The 21,649-nt window shown below is 30.4% G+C and overlaps 5 protein-coding genes and 1 non-coding gene across 6 annotated transcripts; 2 read left to right on the forward strand and 4 right to left on the reverse strand.

The window, feature by feature from the left end:
- Positions 1 to 871: 871 nt before the first annotated feature.
- Positions 872 to 1,762, forward strand: LOC135800084 (uncharacterized). The gene is made up of 2 exons (XM_065313188.1): positions 872 to 1,029; positions 1,333 to 1,762. Exons 1-2 carry the CDS (start codon positions 976 to 978, stop codon positions 1,672 to 1,674), a joined length of 396 nt encoding a protein of 131 aa, XP_065169260.1. The 5' UTR covers positions 872 to 975; the 3' UTR covers positions 1,675 to 1,762.
- Positions 1,763 to 2,557: 795 nt separating this feature from the next.
- On the reverse strand, positions 2,558 to 3,161 carry LOC135803412 (uncharacterized). The gene is made up of 2 exons (XM_065317016.1): positions 3,039 to 3,161; positions 2,558 to 2,986 (listed from the first exon to the last, which is right to left on the reverse strand). Exons 1-2 carry the CDS (start codon positions 3,081 to 3,083, stop codon positions 2,642 to 2,644), a joined length of 390 nt encoding a protein of 129 aa, XP_065173088.1. The 5' UTR covers positions 3,084 to 3,161; the 3' UTR covers positions 2,558 to 2,641.
- A 601-nt stretch (positions 3,162 to 3,762) lies between these two features.
- On the forward strand, positions 3,763 to 6,764 carry LOC135803358 (leucine-rich repeat transmembrane neuronal protein 1-like). The gene is made up of 6 exons (XM_065316951.1): positions 3,763 to 4,006; positions 4,074 to 4,330; positions 5,032 to 5,423; positions 5,480 to 5,687; positions 5,754 to 5,929; positions 6,350 to 6,764. The coding sequence occupies exons 1-6, from the start codon at positions 3,850 to 3,852 to the stop codon at positions 6,624 to 6,626; spliced, it is 1,467 nt and encodes a 488-aa protein (XP_065173023.1). The 5' UTR covers positions 3,763 to 3,849; the 3' UTR covers positions 6,627 to 6,764.
- A 917-nt stretch (positions 6,765 to 7,681) lies between these two features.
- Positions 7,682 to 8,704, reverse strand: LOC135803286 (kinase D-interacting substrate of 220 kDa-like). Its single transcript, XM_065316880.1, has 3 exons — positions 8,122 to 8,704; positions 7,775 to 8,015; positions 7,682 to 7,733 (listed from the first exon to the last, which is right to left on the reverse strand). Exons 1-3 carry the CDS (start codon positions 8,702 to 8,704, stop codon positions 7,682 to 7,684), a joined length of 876 nt encoding a protein of 291 aa, XP_065172952.1.
- Positions 8,705 to 13,883: 5,179 nt separating this feature from the next.
- TRNAF-GAA (transfer RNA phenylalanine (anticodon GAA)) lies at positions 13,884 to 13,956 on the reverse strand. Its single transcript has one exon. It is a non-coding gene; the product is annotated as a tRNA-Phe (tRNA).
- A 359-nt stretch (positions 13,957 to 14,315) lies between these two features.
- LOC135803288 (serine/threonine-protein phosphatase 6 regulatory ankyrin repeat subunit B-like) lies at positions 14,316 to 20,821 on the reverse strand. The gene is made up of 3 exons (XM_065316881.1): positions 20,790 to 20,821; positions 18,814 to 20,703; positions 14,316 to 17,008 (listed from the first exon to the last, which is right to left on the reverse strand). The coding sequence occupies exons 2-3, from the start codon at positions 20,683 to 20,685 to the stop codon at positions 14,510 to 14,512; spliced, it is 4,371 nt and encodes a 1,456-aa protein (XP_065172953.1). The 5' UTR covers positions 20,686 to 20,703; positions 20,790 to 20,821; the 3' UTR covers positions 14,316 to 14,509.
- Between the last annotated feature and the right edge of the window lie 828 nt (positions 20,822 to 21,649).

Consider the following 21,649-nt stretch of genomic DNA (forward strand, 5'->3'; position numbering starts at 1 on the left):
TCTTAAATTTTTAAAAAGTATGTGATAATATATTAAATTATCGTCATAATAGTTTTTATTTGACTTAAAAATTCAATTTAACAAAAAAGTTAGAAGCATGTAAAATTTATAAAATAATTTTAGCTGAGTAAGAAAACACGCAGCCATAAAAAGTCACATAAATTAAACAATTTTAGCAATATTTCTATAAAACTGCACCTGTTAATTAAGAACTAAATTCTTGACGTAGTGCTTTTTGAATTTCTTATTTATTTTGCGTAATTTCTGAGTTACAAGAGTTTAAACTACAATCTACCAAAAAAATTGTGTTGTTTTTGTTTTAATAACAAAAGTATAAATAACTCATTATTTATTAGATAAAAATAAACAATATTTTCAAATATAATAAAAAATTAAATTATCTTTTACATAAATTTTAAATAATTCAAAAATATGAATTCAAAAAAGTTATAAGCAATTAAAACTTCAACAACTATCAAAAAAATATTCCTCAATAAACTTACATTTGTATACGCAATAATAACAAATTACATAATAAAATAAATTGAATGAAAGTAAATTTTCAGGAATAATTCATTGAAATAACACTAACTAAATTGTTATGACATTGATACCAATAAACCAAACATTATGTGTTACCAAACCTTCAAAATAGTCAAATACCAAGTATTGTTAAAATATGAAATAACAACTATAACAATAATCTGTGACAATAAACAGGATCATGATGACACCTCTATTAAACAATTAGTTATTCATATACATACTAGTATTTCACGTGAAACCTTGTTCTATTATCATGATTCTAACTAATTTTAATTTGACTTTTCATGTTAGAATTTTCGGTGCGTGTTAATTCATGAATTTTATTGGAAGGGAGCTGAAAAAAAGTATAAAACATCCAGCAAACATTATCAAAACATCAACAGTTTCAGTTCCAGTTCCAGTGGAATAATAAATAATAAACTAATCAAAATGAAAGTTTTCCTGAGTGTTTTCTGCTTGTTTGGAGCAGTTTTATATGCCCAGGTAAATCAAAATCAAAATTTATTTCATTTTTTATTTGTATTCGAATAATTAATTCAGCATTTACATTTTTTAAAGTTTTTATTTTTACGTGAATTGAATTATGATTTGTTTTGATCCTCGAACGATGAAAACGAAAGAAAGAGTATCTGATGTTGTCCTAATCACAAAACCTATTAAAAATCAAATTAATTAATAATTAAATTCACGTAAAAATTAAAAAATATTAGAAAATCAAATATTATCAATCAAAAATCAAAAATTTTCTTTTTTTTTTTCTTTTTCACCTTTTTTCTTAATAATTAGGCGTTCCATGATGAAGCATCCATGTTAATGATGGAAGAACCTCTGAAGAAATGCGGTGAGCAGTTGAAAGTCGACATTTCTCCATTCAAAGCCGGACAGAAACCCGATTTGGCCACAATCAGCCAACCGCAATACAAATGTCTTGCTAAATGCATCATGGAGCAGTTTGGATTAGTTGATGATAGTGGTAAATATTTACCAGAGAAACTTAAGGAGTCTTTCCCAGACATTCCGGATGTAGTCGTTGGACATGTTAATGATTGCATCAAAGAAACCAATGAGGCGGATTTGTGTGACATGTATTCAAAGGTTCAACTTTGTATCATCAAGAAAAAGATGTAAAACATCCAGTTTTTTTGGATGTTTTGACAAGTTTAAATTCATTATAAATTATAATTGTGTGAGTTAATAAAGGTTTTCGTTCATGGCACATATAGTTGTATTATTATAATTTGTCCTAGTAGTTTTTAGTAAAAATGGATGAAATTTTCTTTTATTCAATTCTTACTTATACTTTTCTAAATTTAAATATAAAAGATTTTATTTATAACGATATTTTATCAAAAGTTACAGAGCAATTTGTGTAAATTATTAATTTTTGTAAAGAAATCAAAATTTGATTGTTTATAACTTTTTGAGTAATAAAGTTATCAACAAAATCTTTATGCATCTAGACGTAAAATTTAATATAGAATCTATTTTATAAAAATTGATTTTTTGATAATAATAGTTTCTGCCTAATTAAGAAAAGAACTAAAACCTATCTATTGTTTTAGCATCCAAGTATTTTAATTATTTATTTACGAATTACTTTAATGAAGATATATAAATAATAGTTTTATAGATACACATGGAAATATTTAAAAAATGAGAAATGATAATAGTGCACTTTAGCGCCATCTCTGATTTAATTATTTAGCTATAACGATAATTGACTCTCAATATCAATTTTCATTCATTAATTTAAAACTCTTTAAATAATTATTTCTTATATTTTAATATATCATAACCTATTCCTATTAAAGACAAAGCTAAAAACACAAAAATTATAAAAATTTGTTCCATCGTTCTTAAGTTATAAATCGTGTAACTAACACGACTTTGTTTATATAGCTAGAATGGGCTGGTTTGGTACTTAACGCAATACATATCTATCGTTTCTTATACAATCTTTTAGTTCACCGCTCTTTGGTTCAATTTTAAAGAAAATTAACACTACAAATCATTGCAATTAATTCACATATTTATTAAAACAAAGCATTTTTAAACAAACATAAAATCAGGACTAGGATGAATCTGATCAACTCAATTAATGCGTAAATTTATCCATCAAACATTTGTGCACACCCATAAATCGCGTACACAAATCATCCTCAGTATGTTGCTTAACACAAGCATCACTGATTGCAGTAATTTCAGCAGGTAAATCAGGAATAACCTCTTTCACTTTCTCAGGCTGATAATTACCACTAGCATCAATAAAACCAAACTTCTCCAAGAAACATTTTGGCAAACATTTGTATTTTTCATCATCCATTATAGAAAAATCAAGTTTTGGACCAGGTGTCAATGGAGTCACATCAATACCTAATTCCTCACCACATTTCTTCAGATTTTCCTGAATTAATTGAGCGTTTTCTTTGGTATGTAAAGCCTGTAAAAATAAAATAAAATAAAATAAATACATAAATATTAATATAAATTACCTCAGCATAGACAACTGCAACAATCATAATCAAAATCACTTTCATTTTAATTGTTTTTTAATTTAATTTCAAATTTTATCAAATTTTTTTCGAATGAAAAAATTAATATTTTAGGATTATGATTTTTTATGACATTTATTCGAAGTTATATAGTATATTTGTACATCCCTTCCAAAACATTTTTTTCTGTAAATAGTAAAAACGTAAATAATAAATAATAAAGTAATTGTGATCTAGGCGCAAGGTTATGATCATGGAAATAAAATAATTCGTTTATTTGTCATAACACATGTACTCAAATAAAATATAATTTAATCTGTTTGCTAAAATATTGTTGAATGGTTGTCTCATGGCCAAAATAAGTGATTGATTCACATATAACAAGTTTTCATTCAAAAATAAACTTTTTATCATTACAAAACAATTTTTATTTTTACCGGAAATAAAATTTGTTCCAAAACTTAATTATTTTACAAATTTACATCAAATTAAACATCTAAAAATGATTTTTTTTTTAAATTTTCAAATTTTTTTTCTAAAATTTTTGAAATTTTTCTTTAAAAATTTAAAAGAAATTATGATGAACAGAAATCATAACACACCAAAACAAACAATATTAATTTTTATTAGACCTGCTTGTACTTGTATAACCCATGATTCACTTATCTTATCAGTTATCCCATTATCAGTATATCACATCATATAATCAAACAAACAGCTAGAGAGTAGAATATGTTCTACCGCACACAAAATCATTGCTCACTAAACTTTGAGTTTGAGTTTGTGCGTAATTAGTATTAAACTGGTCAAAATGGGCCTAATTACAGCAGTTAATATCCTAATTATATTATCATTAATATCAAAAGCAATTACGCATTCATCGCCGATGTGTGATAATTGTACTTGCTTGGTGCACGATGACAAATTTATCTTCGACTGCTCACATTCACCATATTTAGTGGTAAATGGTAAGTAATTCGTGTATTGTTTAAAAATATATTATTATTATAATTTGTTTATTAATATTTTGTGTAGAACTCTATCAGGATGCTAATTTTGTGGACATTTCAAGTGATAATCAAACCTTGTATGACATTTATTACTTAAATATGACTGGATTACCAATTGAGAATGTGCATACTATTTTACCAAACAGTAGTGTGAAAGTACTAGATTTGACAAATACAATGATTATGGATATAACCAATGAAGCGTTTAAAAATCTTCAACAGATGGTTGAATTGAAATTGAGTTATAATTTGTTGGATGGGTTATCGCCTGATTTGTTTAAGGTAAGTTTAAACGCGTATAACATTTTTAATTTTTAAGATATTTTAATTCTGATTGAAACAACTTATAGATACTCTAATTAGGAGTAATATATACTTTTTGCTAATTTGTGAAATTATTAGTTTACGAGTAATTAAAAAAATAAAAATTTATTGCAATTTTTAGGAATTTTTAAAACTTTTTTTGAAAGACGATTAAAATTTATACTAATAATTATAAACAATTTTTACTTTAAGAATATGAAAGGGTATTTAATTAGCTTTCCATTAAAGTAATTATAATTAATATTGGTTAATTATATTATGAGTAATTGACAATGAAACAAAGTAAATCAAAACATTTATAATTAAATAAAATTTTGCAATGAGTCAAGTTTGATTGCTCATAACTTTTACACGAAACGAGTTATCTCAATGATATTTACAACATTGTATAAACAATTTATCTATCTTTGTGATAGTCATTAAACAAATAGATTTCAACATTTCTGTTGATCATCAATTAAGATTTAGTAACTTTTTGCAAAATAAACACTAATTTAAAAGTCAATATTTTAACAATTAATAACTTTTAAACAATTAATGTTAAAACATTGAAATTAATTTTATTTAGTAGATAAATTAATTAACTATCCACCATAAAATTTTTAATGATGTATCTTGTATGGTTCTCTAATATTTTAAACTTTTTTGAATATTTTCAGGGATTACAACTTGATGGCAAAGATTATCCTCTCAGATCTTTGAAAATCCTGCGTTTGGACCACAATAGACTGCACACAATCCACAACGATGCCTTCCAACATATTGAACAAACAATTGAAGAACTATATCTACAAAACAACCCTTTAAAAATCATCGATTTGTCCACTTTGCAAGCAATCCACGGAATTTTAAATTTGAGAGTCTTAGACTTATCCAGCACTGATATAATTACATTACCGCCAGATTTTCTACACACTCCTGGAAAACTCGAAGAGTTATATTTGAGCAACAATTTAATTACTAACGTTACTTGTTTAGGATTAGGCATGGCGCACGTATTGAAAAGATTGACTTTGAGTGGAAACCCAATTATTAACATCACAGAAGAAACGTAAAATTAAAATTTAAGTACAAATAATTATTGTTTTTAAATAATAATACTTTTAGTGCTTTTCCGGAAGTACCTACTTTGGAGTTTTTACACATGTGTAAAATGCCTGAGTTGGAAGTAATTGGTGATCACGCATTGTGTGCCTTAACAGGACTGAAAGAATTGCATATGGCTTACAATCCTAAGCTACATTCTATTAGTGAGAGTGCTTTGACACATGTGGAAACAGGATCAGAGGCTCCTGTTATCTCATATTTGAAAAAAGTATGTTTTTGTTGAGTTATGACGTAATTATATAGGGAAGAGGAAATAATTTTGTTATATTTTTAGTTGTATTTGAGTAATAATGCTTTGACAAGATTGGAATTGGCAATGCATTGGAGTGCTTTAGAAGACTTGGACATTAATGGAAATCCATGGACCTGCGAATATGAAAATCAATGGATTGTTGATACATTACTGCCGGTTTATTGCAAGATAAATGAAAAACGATGCAAAGAATTAAAGTAAGTAAATTTTGTGATTTTTTAAATTTTTACTTTTAAATCGATAGTTATATGGTTTTGAGACACCAAAAGTGGTACTTTAAACACGGATGGCCAAAGTCGTGACTAAAGTGCTTTAGTCACAAACTTTAGTCACATTTTTCAATAGTATTCGATCGAATTTCAATGATTTGAAATTAAAAAAGTTCAAATAGAAAAACCTAAACGTGAAAATAAAGTAGAAATAGAAAAAAAGCAGCACGTGGCTAAAAATTGTTATACAATCCATTGATTAAACACTCGATATGCTAGGCTTAAACAATCTTATAACAAAAACTATATTACTTTGTTATTTATAATTCAATCTACTAATTTTTTGTTAAAATTTTAAATTATGACTTTGTTAAATTAATTTGTTATTGTTTTGTATATAATTTTTAGATGTGCTGCACCTATTGAAATGGAACAATATACTTTCTATGAATTACACGAGAAGAAGTATAAGATGCGTCGTTTGGATCAATATGGTAATCATCCGGAAAACGATGGAATTATTCTTGTTTGTTTCATGCTGGGTCTTCTGATTGGTATTGTTGTTATCTTGTTCGGTGTGTATGCATGGAAACGCCACTGGTTTGGAATCTTTGACAAGTCGCCGGCTGCTTATTCCAGGCAGTTTTATGGTAGGACGACGACCCAAGATGAATACATTGAGTGAAATACGTAAATAGATTAAAATATTTTTGGAGCTGTTTTTTTTATGGTCGTATGAGTCAGATTTTATTTAAAATAAATATTAATTTATTTTAAGCTAGCTTCTATATGTGTAGGTTTTAATAAACTGTTGCATAAGTAATTGTTTTCTCTAATTTTTTCTTTTTTGTTTTCGAAATTTATTCATGTTTATAATTTTATAGTATTAATACTAAAATATTTGGACAATTAAATTCAGAACTATAATTTAATCCCTACTCATATTATAAATGCGAAAGTCCTGATGTTTGTTACACTTTTACGCAAAAACAACTTAACCGATCATCATGAAAATTTGTACACATATTCTTAGTGGTCCCCGAAAGGTTATAGGCTACTTTTTATTTAATAAAAAAAAATTATTTTTGAAATAAAATAAAGAAATTGTTTAGCCAATAACACCTCTGCATCTGGCTATTTGACTACTTTAACGCCATCTAGCATTCTAGCAATGAAGCTCAAACCTAAGTACTATAGTACCATCACACTGTATTATCACACTGTATTACCGACAGCTACGTCAACATCAAATCCAATTGACTACACTATGGAGACTGTACACTATACTTTCAGCCATTTTAAACTTTCCGCCATTCTACTTCATTGTTACTTCTTCAGTGACTACAGACGCGTACGGCAGTAACTTCATTGATTTCTAATATTTATTTGATGGATTCAACGCGAGCGAAGCCGCGGGATAAAGCTAGTACTAAATATATTAAGTATCAAGTGGCTAAACGAGAGGCCTTGAACTGGACCGTAGGCAAATGCTCAGGCGCAAGCTCCACCCCGTGACTAAAGTACTAAAGTAATTTTTATATATAATTTAAATATGTAAAATTAGTTTTTATTTAAAAAAACGAGTCAATGACAAAAATAACAACCACAACGATAAATATAATTATTTAAAACTTTATATTTTTATTCTAAAACAATGTTTGTGAATAATTGTCAAGCACAATATTGGTAATACCGCAATATTTTTTCAATTTGTTAATAACATTCAACTGACATTTTAATTTAAAACTTTTTAGTGCTGTACTTATCAAAGATGCCACTTCCTTTGTATTTTCTAATTTTGTTTTTTGAGAATGTTTTTCCTCTTTAATATACGTATCATTGTTCAAATGTTTTTTATTAGCTAGCTTAACATCAGCTTTATTTCTTAACAATTCTTGGATAATTTCAAGATGTCCTCTACAGGCTGCCCATATTAACGCTGTGTCTCCATTTTGATCAGCTAGATTCACATCTGCATTGTTTCTCAAAAGTTCTCTTACTGTTTCAAGATGTCCTAAATATGAAGCTATTGTCAACGCTGTATTTCCTTGTCTATCCATTAGATTCACATCAGCTTATTTATTTTATTTTTTATTTTTTATTTTTTAATAATTCTTCGACAATTTCAAGATGACCTCCACAGGATGCGCATAACAATGCTGTAACACCATTTTTATTACCAAAATTTACTTGGGCGTTATTCTTTAACAACTCTTTTACTATTTTTAAATGTCCTGCACCGGATGATAATATTAATGCTGTGTTGCCATTATTATCAGTCTGATTAACATCAGCGTTATTTTTCAGAAGTTCACGTAGAACATCAAGGTGTCCTCCATATGATGCCAACATCAATGCAGAGTTGCCATCTTTATCAGCCAGATTGATTTCAGCGTTGTTCTTCAATAATTCTCGAACAATTTTTAGATGTCCTCTACCTGAAGCCCACATCAACGCAGTGTCACCATACTTATCACCTTGGTTTACATCTGCTTTATTTTTTAATAACAATCGTGCAATATCAAGATGCCCTTTGTGCAATGCAAGTATTAATGCAGTGTCGCCAGATTTATTAGCATGATTCACATTTGCTTTGTTTTTCAATAGTTCTCGGACGATAGGAAGGTGTCCTTTATATGATGCCCAGATTAATGGTGTATTGCCGTTTTCATTAAGTTGATTCACATCTGCTTTGTTCTTCAATAGTAGTCGTACAGTTGTGAGATCTCCTGTTCTTGATGCAATCAGTAGCCGGGTAGTCATTTTGGATCCGCAATAAGTCTTTAAAGAAATATAGAAGAAAGTTTAGTAAGTATTTTGTAATTAGTAAAAATATTAATAATTTAATTTTTATTAAATATCTCACCTCCGTTCAATATGTTCAGGAATCCTAGGAGTATTAGTATGGAAAGGCTCTATTCACAATGATGCAATTGTTTGATGCATTATTAATTTATAGCAATTTGTTATCATTATTCAAGTGACTACTTCCGAGAAGTTTACTTATGAAATATGTTTTGAAAAGCTGTTTTGGGAACTGGTCGATAAGACTTTTTAAATTTTTAATTAATTAAGAGGAGTTGCGTATTTAATGACGCCGCAAGCTCCTTGATGTAATTGTCTCCTACGTCATTAATTTACCTAGAATCTCATTAACAATTTCGTGCAAACTATTTGTTTATCTTTTTTATTGTCGGCAAATAGATTTCAACAAGGCTTCTTATCACCAATCAATTTACAAAAAATTTAGTAACTTAATAATTAATATATCATTGAAAAGCTGTTTTGGAAACTAACTGATAGGAGTTTTTAATTTTTTTAATTGGTGAAGAGATGTTGCGTGTGTAATTAATGACGCCATGATCTTCTTAATACAATTATCCTACGTCATTAATTTACTTAGAATACTATTAATTATATCGTACAAATAATTTGTCTATGTGTTTTATCGTAGGCGAATAATCAATAATACACTTCTACAAGTCTATTGATCATCCATAAAAATTTAGTAACTTACCCTTTAACTAACTATAAATTGAAAATTGAATATTTTAACAAATAATTACCTTTTTTCTAATTGTGCCAGTTTATTCACGGTTTTTAGACACAAAAAGTGGTACTTTATATACGGACAGCCAAGCCGTACATAATATTCATTATTTACTTGCATTATGCACGGGACGGAGCATGCGCTTACACATTTGCCTGCGGAGCAGCACAAGGCGGTATAAAATGCCACGCAACGTCAGACATACACACCAAAGCACTTATAACCTTACAGTTTGTATAAGTGTGGGAGCAAATTTCGATGATTTAAAATTCAAAAGTTGAAATACAAAATCCGCAACGTGGAACTATTTCCCTAATACAGCATTTTTTTCATTTTTCATGGGTTAGGAGTGATAACAGGATGATTACCTTTTCTATTTGAGTAATTTCCTCACCTCCAAGGCTTTACTAGTAGTGTCCTAAAGTGCCTATCAAAATTAGTGTTGTTTCAAACATTTGATAATATACTGGAGGAAACACCCTGTATCCCGTTAACTACTTTACGTTTTTAAAGTATTTTATCAACATCTTAAGGTTCAAGAGTTGCCCTACACAACGCATACCATTTGAATTTTCTAACCCTTCTGAAAATCCCCTAAAAAGCTCGTTGAAAATTAGCATTTCTAAGAAAAATTGTTATTATAGTGTGGACCTGGTAGCTCGTGAACTAGCTAAGTTTTTTTAAATTTTTTTTTGCCATATAAGAGTTCGAAAAGCTTAATATATAATGAATACCTTTCCAACATTCTAACACTTCCGTAAGCACCCTAAAATGCCCTTTAAAAATGGTTATTGGTCACAAAATATAAAAACACAGTATGGAAAGCACCTTGTATTTGGTGAAATAAGTAGGTTTTTTCAAGTTTTTTTACACCAATGTTAAAGTTCGAAAGTTTCTCTACACAATGCATACCTTTTCAATCTTTTAGCCTTTCCGGAAGTGCCTTAAAACAACCAATAAAAACTGGCATTTATCAAAAAAATGAAAAACATGGTATAGAAAATACCCTGTATCTTGTGAACTATTTAATTTTTCTAAAATTTCTGACCGTCATATTAAAGTTCGAGAGTTTCTCTACATGACGCATACCATTTCAATATCCTAGCCCTTTGGGAAGTGTCCTTAAACGTCCTTTAAAAATTAGCAATTTTCAAAAAAGTTGATAACATGGTGTGAAAAACACCCTGTATCTTATGAATTATTGGACTTTTCTAAAGTTTGTTACCGCCATATTGAAGCTCGAGAATGTCTCTACACGATGCATACCGTGTGAATCTTCTAGCCCTTTAGAAAGTACCCTAAAACGTCCTTTAAAAATTAGCAATTTTCAAAAAAGTTGAAAACATGGTGTGAAAAACACCCTGTATCTCGTGAACTATTGGACTTTTCTGAAGTTTCTTACAGCCATATTAAAGCTCAAGAGTGTCTCTACACGATGCATAACGTTTCAATCTCCTAGGCCTTTAGGAAGTGCCCTTAAACGTCCTTGAAAAGTTAGCAATTTTCAAAAAAGTTGAAAACATGGTGTGAAAAACACCCTGTATCTCGTGAACTATTGGACTTTTCTGAAGTTTCTTACCGCCATGTTAAAGCTAGAGAGTTCTTCTAGACGATGCATATTTTTCCAACCCCCTGGTCCTTCCAGAAGTACTCTAAAATGTACATCAAAAATACCTATTTTTGTCCCAAAAAATTCATTTTTTGGTCGAATAACAGGGTCGAACTTTTTTGTAAAATTTTTTCTGGTCGAAAAACAGGATCGAATTTTTTAAAATTTTTTTTGTCAAAAAACAGTCGAATTTTTCTCTTAAAATTTTGTTTGGTCGAATAACAGGGTTGAACTCTTTTCTAAAAAATTTTTTGCTCGAACAACAGAGTCGAACTTTTTATTAAAATTTTCCCGTCGAAACATTAAATTGCCATTATCTCCAAATCTAAAAGTGCTGCAAAAAAACTTTATTTAATTATTTAATTTAAACACTCTTCACCTAATAGCAGTAAGGAATTTTCCTGTAAATCTCATTAAGTGAAATGTGTATTCCTATCGAGACTTAAAATTCAATTATCCCAGGAACGAATTAAGCTAAAGAAAAACCAAAAACACCCTGATGTTCAGCATCAAATCCTAGATCAGATAACATTTAAAAATTTGAAATAAAACATGTGCCCAAAAATTTTCTGCCGCGATTTTCTTAGAAAGTAATAAAGATAATAAAAACTTTCTTCATTTTGTTCATGCCGTGATAAGGATCTATAAAATGGCAGATTTAGTTTTTCAATTTTCCAAAGTTGACCAAAGACCACTCAAAAACATCAAGAGGTTACACTTGACTCTTTTTGGACTTAAAAAATTTTTTTTCAGCTAGAAGAAAATGGAAAACGCTAATCGACGGAGTTTTCCAAGGGGATGAAAGATATCAAGTCAGTTTTCCGATAAAATCAATATTTCGCTCTTTTAAATGCGAAAAACTGTTTTGGAATAACCTATTTTCTGAAATAATGATGTTATCGGAAAACTGACTTGATATCTTTCATCCCCTTGGAAAACTCAATCGATTAGCGTTTTCCATTTTCTTCTAGCTTAAAAAATTTTTTGAGTCCAAAAAGAGTCAAGTGTAACCTCTTGATGTTTTTGAGTGGTCTTTGGTCAACTTTGGAAAATGGAAAAACTAAATCTGCCATTTTATAGATCCTTACTACGGCATGAACTAAATGAAGAAAGTTTTCTTCTATCTTTATTATTTTCCGAGAAAATCGCGGTAGAAAATTTATTAGGCACATGTTATATTTGAAATTTTTTAAATGTTATCTGATCTAGGATTTGATGCTGAACATCGGGGTGTTTTTGGTTCTTGTGTAGCTTTATTAGTTTCTGAGATAATTGATTCTAAAGTCTCGATGTGAGTGCACATTCCACTTAATGAGACCTGCAGGAAAAATTTTTTTACGGGGAAATTTTAAACAAAAAAGTTCAACCCTGTTATTCAACAAAAAAAATTTAAGAAAAATATTTGATCCATTTTTGGCCAAAAATTTTTAAACACAATTCGACCCTGTTCTTGGACTGAAAAAATTGGAACAAAAAGTTCGATCCTGTTATTCGATCAAAAATGAAATTTTTATGCCAAAAATAGCTATTTTTAAAGTGCATTTTAAGGCACTTTTAGAAAGGTTAGGGTGTTGGAGAGAAATACGTCGTGTAGAGGAACTCTCGAACTTAAAAATGGCGGTAAGAAATTTAAAGAAAGTCCACGAGATACAGGGTGTTTTTCACACCATGTTTTCAACTTTTCTAAAAATTGCTAATTTTTAAAGGACGTTTTAGGGTACTTTTCAAAGGGCAAGGAGATTGAAACGACATGCATCATGTAGAGACACTCTCGCGCTTCAATATGGCGGTAAGAAACACCAGAAAAGTCCAACAGTTCGTGAGATACAGGGTGTTTTTCACACCATGTATTCAACTTTTCTAAAAATTGCTAATTTTTAAAGAACGTTTTAAGACACTTCCGAAAGGGCTAAGAAATTATAAAAACATGCGTCATATAGAAGGACTCTCGAGCTTTAACACGGCATCAACAAAGTCTAAAAAAGTTAATTAGTTCACGAGATACAGGGTATTTTTCACACCATGCTTTCAAATTTTTCTTTAAATGCTAATTTTTAAAAGGAATTTAAGGATACTTCCAAAAGGGCTGGGAGATTGAAAAAGTATGCATCATATAGAGGAACTCTCGAGCTATAAAATGGCGGTGATAAACTCTAAAAAAGTTGATTAATTCACGAGATACAGAGTGTTTTACACAACATGTTTTCAATTTTTTTGAAAAATGTCAATTTTTAAAGGAAGTTTTGGGGTACTTTTAAAAGGGGTAGAAGATAAAAAAAGTATGCGTCGTGTAGAGGAGTTCTCGAGCTTTAACATGAATGTAAAAAAATCGAAAAAACTTGATTAATTCAGATGATACAGGGTGTTTTCCATAGTATGTTTTCATATTTTGTGAAAAATGTCAGTTTTTAAAGGGCGTTTCAGATCACTTACGGAAGTGCTAGATGGTTGGAAAAATAGGCTATGTATAGAGAGTTTTTTTTCATTTATATTGCAATAAAAAGATGCCAAAAAATTAATTAGTTCACGAGATACAGGGTGTTTTCCATACCATATTTAAATTTTGGTGAAAAATGCTTCTTTCAAAAATAATTTTAGGGTATTTTTAGAAAAGCTATGGGGTTGCAAATGTATGCATCGTGTTGGGGAACTTTCTAACTTTAACTTAGAGGTAGCAAACTTTAAAAAAATCAATTAGTTTGTAAGGTACAGGGTGTTATTTTGCATACCATTACCAAAACGACATTTTGCAGTAGTATGATAAATTTCTGGCAAAAGCAACGTGCCGAAATCAGGGATTGAACCAGGGACCTTTAGATCTTCAGTCTAACGCTCTCCCAACTGAGCTATTTCGGCTTATTCACAAGCAATTATTGCAATTGTACTATACAAACAATTGTTTTTATACAAATAAGAAATTGAAAAACAGTATTGAAAAACAATAGTTTTGCGAGAGGGTGAGTATTAATAACAAGCAAAGTAAAGTAAACATTTACTGTACGCTATACCCTCACAATATCGTTATGAAAGGGATACTTACGGTGCAGTTGGTGCAATGTTTGAGAATTTTAAATGTACGAGTATCAATTTTCATCAATTTATCAATATTTGACATTTAAATATTACAATCTTCAGACAAAAAGTCATCTATTTGTTTTTCTTGTTTTTATAATCTTTTTCATCCTGAATGGAATTCAAATTAAAACATGTTATAATTTGTATTTTAAATTTTTATTTTAAACTTTACAAGAATATATACAAATGACGTTTAATGCTTAATTTAACTATTACGTTGAATATCATAATTCTTAAATTTGTATCACTATGAAAGAAAAAAATAGCTACAATAAAACCCTATTTATTTACATATACATTCGAAATCATAGTTAATGCTCATGAATAAAACTCTTTAGTACCATATCGTATTAGCATTATCACTACTTTTCTTAATATAATACTGCTTCTTAATCATTTTATACTGACGCTTCAACGCCGCAAGAATCAAAGACGAAATCTTCTTTGAAGCAGCAACTAACTTGGTATCATCCAGATGCTTCTCAAATTCCTGAGCAAGACGATGACTCCTTTCACGCTCTGACCACGTCTTTGACTTATCAATATTCTTATCTACTCCCACTTTTTTCTCATCAACAACAGTATTCTTCAACAGATCCGGAACAACTTTCTCATAAATATTTTGCGATGTAACCACATATTTCTTAGACTGATTAACCTCCGCATTGTTCTTCAACAACTCCTGTATAATCTTAATATGTCCTTTATCAGCAGCCAACATCAACGCTGTCTTCCCTTTCTTATTAACCACATTAATATCAGCTTTATTCTTCAATAATTCTTGAACAATATCAAGATGTCCATACCGAGATGCAAGAAGCAATGCTGTATTATCATCTTGATTAGCATGATTCACATATGCTTTACTTTTTAGCAATTCTTGAACAATTTCAAGGTGACCTCCACATGATGCCCAGATCAAAGGTGTATCGCCATTATGATCAACAAGATTAATTTCAGCTTTGTTCTTCAAAAGCATTTGAACAACTTTAAAATGTCCTAAATATGATGCTACTATCAACGCCGTGTTTCCTTTCTTATCAATTTTATTAACTTCAGCGTTATTTCTTAATAACTCTTGCACTATTTCCAGATAACCTCCACAAGATGCCCATAACAACGCCGTGTCACCATTTTTATCCACTGCATTTACTTTTGCATTATTTTTTAATAATTCTTGAACAACTTTAAGATGTCCATTTCGTGATGCTAATACCAAAGCATTATCACCGTCATTATCAATTTTATTGACTTCTGCTTTGTTTTTCAGTAGTATTTGGACAACTTCCAAATGTCCTCCACAGGATGCTGATATTAAAGGAGTGACACCTTTGTGATCATCAAGATTAACTTGTGCGTTATTCATCAATAGTTCTTCAACTACTCTTGGATGTCCTTCACCTGATGCTAAGATTAACGCCGTATCGCCTTTTTTATCACCTTGATTCACAACAGCTTTGTTTTGTATTAATTCTTGGACAACTTCAAGATGTCCTCCTGTTGATGCCAGTATCAATGATGAGTTTCCATCGTTATCAGCTACATTTACTTTTGCATTGTTTTTTAATAATTCTTGAACAATTTGAAGATGTCCTCTACCGGATGCCCACATTAGTGCTGTGTCTCCATAATTATCACGTAGATTAACAGCGGCTCTATGATTGATTAAATTTTGGACAATTTCAAGATGTCCAGCACGTGATGCTAGGATCAATGAAGAGCTGCCTTCATGATTTATTAGATTAACTGTTGCTTTGTTTTTTAATAGTTCTTCGACTATATGAAGATGTCCTTTTGTTGATGCTGACATTAATGGTGTGATGCCATTTTTATCAGCTTGATTCACATCTGCGTTTTTCTTTGATAGTTCCTGAACTATTTCAGTGTAGCCTTTATTAGTGGCGAACATTAAAGCTGTGTAACCGTTTTTCTCAGCTAGGTTTACAGCTGCTCTTTTCTTTAACAGTGCTTTTGTTATTTCAAGATGTCCGTTGGATGATGCCAACATTAAAGATGTCATGCCTTCTTTGTTAGCTGGATTTACTTGTGGATTATATCTTAATAATTTTTGGACAATTTTAAGATGTCCTTTTGATGATGCAAGCATTAATGATGTATTGCCATCTTTTTCAGCTGAATTAACAGCTGCTTTCTTTTTTAATAGTTTGTGAATGACCTCTAAGTGTCCTTCAGAAGATGCCATCATCAATGATGTCATGCCATGTTTATTAGCTTGGTTTATTTCTGCGTTGTTCTTTAATAATAGTTCAACAATTCCTGCATGTCCGTTTCGTGATGCTAACATCAATGCAGTGTAACCTTCATTATTACCTGGATTTACTTCAGCTCCATTTTGTAATAATTCTCTGACAGTTTCAAAATGTCCTTCGCTTGATGCTAATATCAATGGGGTGTCACCATGAATGTTAATAATATTCACTTCTGCATTATTCATCAATAGTTTTTGGACAATTTCGAGATGTCCTCCGAATGATGCCCAAATCAATGGTGTGTTACCATATTTATTAACATGATTGACTTCTGCGTTGTTCTTCAGGAGTTTTCGTGCAATATCAAGATGTCCTTTGTGTAATGCAAGTATTAATGCAGAGTCGCCGATGTTATTGACTAGATTGACATCTGCGTTGTTCTTTAATAGTTCCAGGACAATTTTAAGATGTCCGTTATATGATGCCCATATTAATGCGGTGTTGCCGTTGTCATTGGGTAGGTTGACATCTGCTTTGTTCTTCAATAGTAGTCGAACTGTTGAGAGGTCTCCTTTTCTGGATGCAATCACAAGCCCATTAGCCATTTTGGATCCACGATAAGTCTTTAAAAGATCATAGAGAAAAAATTAGTAAGTATTTTGTTATTGGTAAGAATATTAATAATTTACTTTTAAGTAATTAAATATCTCACCTGTGTTCAGAATGTTCAAGACTTTTTGATGTATTAGATTGAAATGCACTATTCTGAATGATGCAATTGTTTGCTGCAATATTAATTTATAGTAACTTGTTATCTTGATTCAAGTGACTATTTCCGTCATTTTTAGTATTAGATAATTATGAAATCTATTTTGAAAAGCTGTTTTGAGAACTAGTTGATAAGACTTTTAATTTTTTTTTAATGTTGAAGAGGTGTTACGTGGTTAATTAATGACGCCGCGATCTCCTTGATGCAATTGTTTCCTACGTCATTAATTTACTTAGAATCTCATTAACTATTTTGTACAAACACTTTGTTTATCTTTTTTATTGTCTCCAAATTATCTATAAGAGGTTTCAAGAAGCTTTTAAGCTTTTATAGCTTAAAAAATCATAGATATAAGAGTCAATATTTTAATAAATAGTAACTTTTAAACAAATAATTCTTAGAACTTTGTAATTTTTTTGTATCTTTTATGAATGTTTGGTAATTTAATATATTTTAAGTTTTTGTAAAATGTAAGGGTTTATAGAATGATTGTAAAAGTTATCTTCTCAAATCTTTGAAAATTCTTAATTTCAACCACAACAGATAGGGTACAATTTATAACAATGTCTTCTAACATATCAAAAAAACAATTGAAGAACTATATCTACTAAACAACCCATTAAAAATCATTAGTTTGTCCAATTGTCTGCAAAATTCACGAAGTTTTTAATTTGAAAATATTAGATTTATCCCGCTCTGATATAATTACATTACTACAAGATATTTACACATTTCTAAAAAACTCGAAGAGATATATTTGAACAAAGATTTAATTACTACCGTGACTTGTTTAGAATTAGGCATGGTACATGTTTTAAGAAGATTTAACTCTGCACATGGAAGGCATGAAACTGGCTAATTCATGACCTCAAACCTTCAAATCTAGATTAAAAAAATCGGTTAGGTAAACTAAACGCAAACTCAAGCACCGATTTGTTATGGATGTTCTTGGGCCACCTGGCGAAGTTTGGAACGCCCATTGGCTAATTGTATCATGTGCAAAACCTGCGAAAGGAATATGATAAAGCATGTTCTCATCTTGTGCTTGCATTCGCTGAAGAAGAGAATGTGTATGTTGTTGATGATAGGAAGCAAGAACAACCAGCAATTTGTGGCGAAATATTTAACCTGATAATTAGAAGATCAGAGAGTCGATACAACGCGGACCAAAGGACGTGAGTCAAAATCAGCCAACAGCTAAAATGTTTAATAACTAATCAAAGTGTTAAAAAATGCAAATGGTGCACAATTCCAGTCTAAAATGATACGTCAATAGAGGATATTTTTAGTATGAAAATCATTCGTGCATTTTTCAGATTTTTCTCGTCCCAAAAAGAATGACAGTAAAGGGCAGTTACTTTGATGTTTATAACTAATGGTATTTGAATAATAATACTTTGACTAAAAGTTAAAAGTTTTTATTTTCATGTAATTATCAACTTTAATTTTAATTTCAAGTTAAATTTCTTGCCCTGCTAGTTTTAATTTTACAAAAAGTTATCTTATTCTAGTGCAAACATTTAAAGTGTTTGCATTGTTGTCATAGATTTAATGTACTTATATATTTGTTTATTTTAGTTTAAAGCCTTAAATCAATTCAGATAAAGTCATATAATCTAACACATATAATACTTCACAAACAGTTTATCAATTTTATTACATGGCACTGGCAGTTCTACTAATTTTTTTCAACATCTTAATAATTTTGTTTTGACTTTTCAATGTCAAACTCCTCAACACTCTAATTATCAAAGACGTTATCTTCTTGGCATCAACTAACTTCTTACCGCTCAGGAATTTCTGCAGTTTTTGAATAAGAACATGACTTTTTTCATACTCTGGCAGTACCCATGCCATATCATCATTTTCATCCACTTTCTTCAAATGTAAATCTTCCTTTCTCAATTCAGGCACAACCTTAGGATCACCATTAAGCAATGCCTCTGTATTTGTATCAAAATAATCCGCATCTGCCTTACTCTTCCATAACTCTTGCAAAATCTTAATCTGCCCTTTTTTCGACGCCAACATCAACGCTGTCTTCCCATCCCTATTAACTAAATTAATATCAGCTCTATTCCTCAACAATTCTTGGACAATTTCAAAATGTCCTCCACAGGATGCATACATCAACGCCGTATCCCCATTCTGATCAGCCACATTAACATCAGTATTGTTCTTCAAAAGTACATGAACAATTTCCAGATGTCCTAAGAACGACGCTGCTATTAACGCTGTGTTTCCACCTTGATCAACTTGATTTATATCTGCTTTATTATCCAACAATTCTTCAACAATTTCAGGATGTCCTCCACATGATGCCCATAGTAACGGTGTGATGCCTTTGTTATTACCCAGATTTACATTGGCGTTGTTCTTTAATAATTCTTCTACGATTTGTAAATGTCCTCCTCCTGAAGCTAAGATTAATGCTGTGTCGCCATTTTTATCACCTTGATTCACATCAGCGTTATTTTTCAATAGTTCGTGTAGAACATCAAGGTGTTTTCCACATGATGCTAACATCAATGATGAGTTGCCATCTTTATCAGCTAGGTTTACTTCTGCGTTGTTATTGATGAGTTCTTGAACGATTTGAAGATGTCCTCTACCAGATGCCCACATCAACGCAGTGTTTCCATGTTTATCACCTTGATTCACATCTGCGTTATTTTGGAGTAGTTTTTGTAGTACTTTAAGATGTCCGTTGGATGATGCTAACATTAATGATGTTTTTCCTTTTTTATCAACGTGGTTAATATTTGCGTTGTTTTGTAGTAATTCTTCTACAATTTCAACATAACCTTTATTTGATGCTAACATTAAAGCTGTCCAGCCTTTCTTATCAGTTAGGTTTACATTTGCTTCTCTTTTCATTAGTTTTTGGATGACCTCAAGATGTCCTTCGGAAGATGCCATCATCAACGATGTCTTACCCTCTTTATCAGCTTGGTTTATTTCAGCGTTACTCTTTAATAATTGTTGAACAATTTCTGTATGTCCGTTGCGTGATGCTAACATCAATGCAGTATAACCTTCATTATTAGCCAGGTTTATTTCAGCTTCGTTTTTTAATAATTCTTTGACAGTTTCAAGATGTCCTTCTCCGCATGCTAATATCAACGGTGTGTCCAAGTTATCATTCTGAATATTCACTTTTGCATTTTTTTTCAATAATTTTCGGACAATGTCAAGATGTCCTCCATGTGATGCCCATATTAGGGTTGTGTTGCCATATTTATTTGTTTGGTTGACTTCTGCGTTGTTCTTCAGCAGTTCTCGTGCAATAGAAAGATGTCCTTGGTACAATGCAAGTATTAAAGCAGAGTCGCCGATGTTATTGATTAGATTTACATCTGCGTTGTTCTTTAATAATTCTTTAACAATTTTAAGATTGCCGTTGATCGATGCCCACATCAATGGGGTATTGCCGTGATCGTTGGGAAGATTCACATCTGTGTTGTTCTTCAATAGTAGTCGTACAGTTGTGAGGTCTCCTTTTCTAGATGCAATCACAAGTGCATTTGTCATTTTGGATCCACAATAAGTCTTTAAAGAATTATAGAAGAAAGTATAGTAAGTGTTTTTCAATGTGTAAAAATAATAATAATTTATATTTTTATATGATAATTTACCTTTTTAGGACTTCTTAGAGTATTAGATTGCAATGCACTATCCTGAATGATGCAATTGTTTGATGCATTATTTATTTATAGTAGTTTGTTATCTGTTTTCAAGTGATTACTTCCAATAATTTAAATTATGAAATATATTTTGAAGTGCTGTTTTTGGAACTAATCGATAAGAATTTTTAAGTTTTTTAATTGTTGAAGAGTTGTTGCGTGTGTAATTAATGACGCCGCGATCGCCTTGATGCTATTATGTCCTACGTCATTAATTTAATTAGAATCCCATTAACAATTTTGTACAAACAATTGGTCTCTCTTTTTTATTGTCGCCAAATTATCTATAATAGATTTCAAGAAGCTTTTAAGCTTTTACAGCTTATAAAGTTATAAACATAAAAATCAATATTTGAACAAATAATAACTTTTAAACAAATAATTGTTAGAACATCGAAACATTGTTAGAACAACAAATCGTTCACCTTCCATTCCCCGCATTATTTGTTTATTTATGCCTTTGGTGTTAATCAATGCCTGCTTCTTTGGTTTTTGAAAAAAAAAATAGTTTGGTCTATTACTTCTTTCTGAGACCATAAGCTTTAGATTATTTGCTTCATGATCTTGCGCAAAATCTGAAATACTGGTGTATTACAACATGTTTCAAAACATCAACATTTTATTAATTTTAAAAGCATGTTGTTGTAATCACTGTAAACTCGACTTGACAAGTCACTATATAAAATTTTATGAATTACTATCTGTTAGGATAAGTTTCGGCTTTGCTCGCGTTGATATTTTCTTTAGAATAGGTATAAGTGGAATCGGTTGTTTTAAAAAATTGTCATAATTGATTAAGTGCAAAATTCTCA

This window comes from Atheta coriaria, unplaced genomic scaffold, assembly GCF_025399875.1.
Source record: "Atheta coriaria isolate IRGN ID8LTWV9N9 unplaced genomic scaffold, Caltech_Dcor_3.1 hic_scaffold_2_pilon, whole genome shotgun sequence".
Taxonomy (NCBI): Eukaryota; Metazoa; Arthropoda; class Insecta; order Coleoptera; family Staphylinidae; genus Dalotia; species Dalotia coriaria.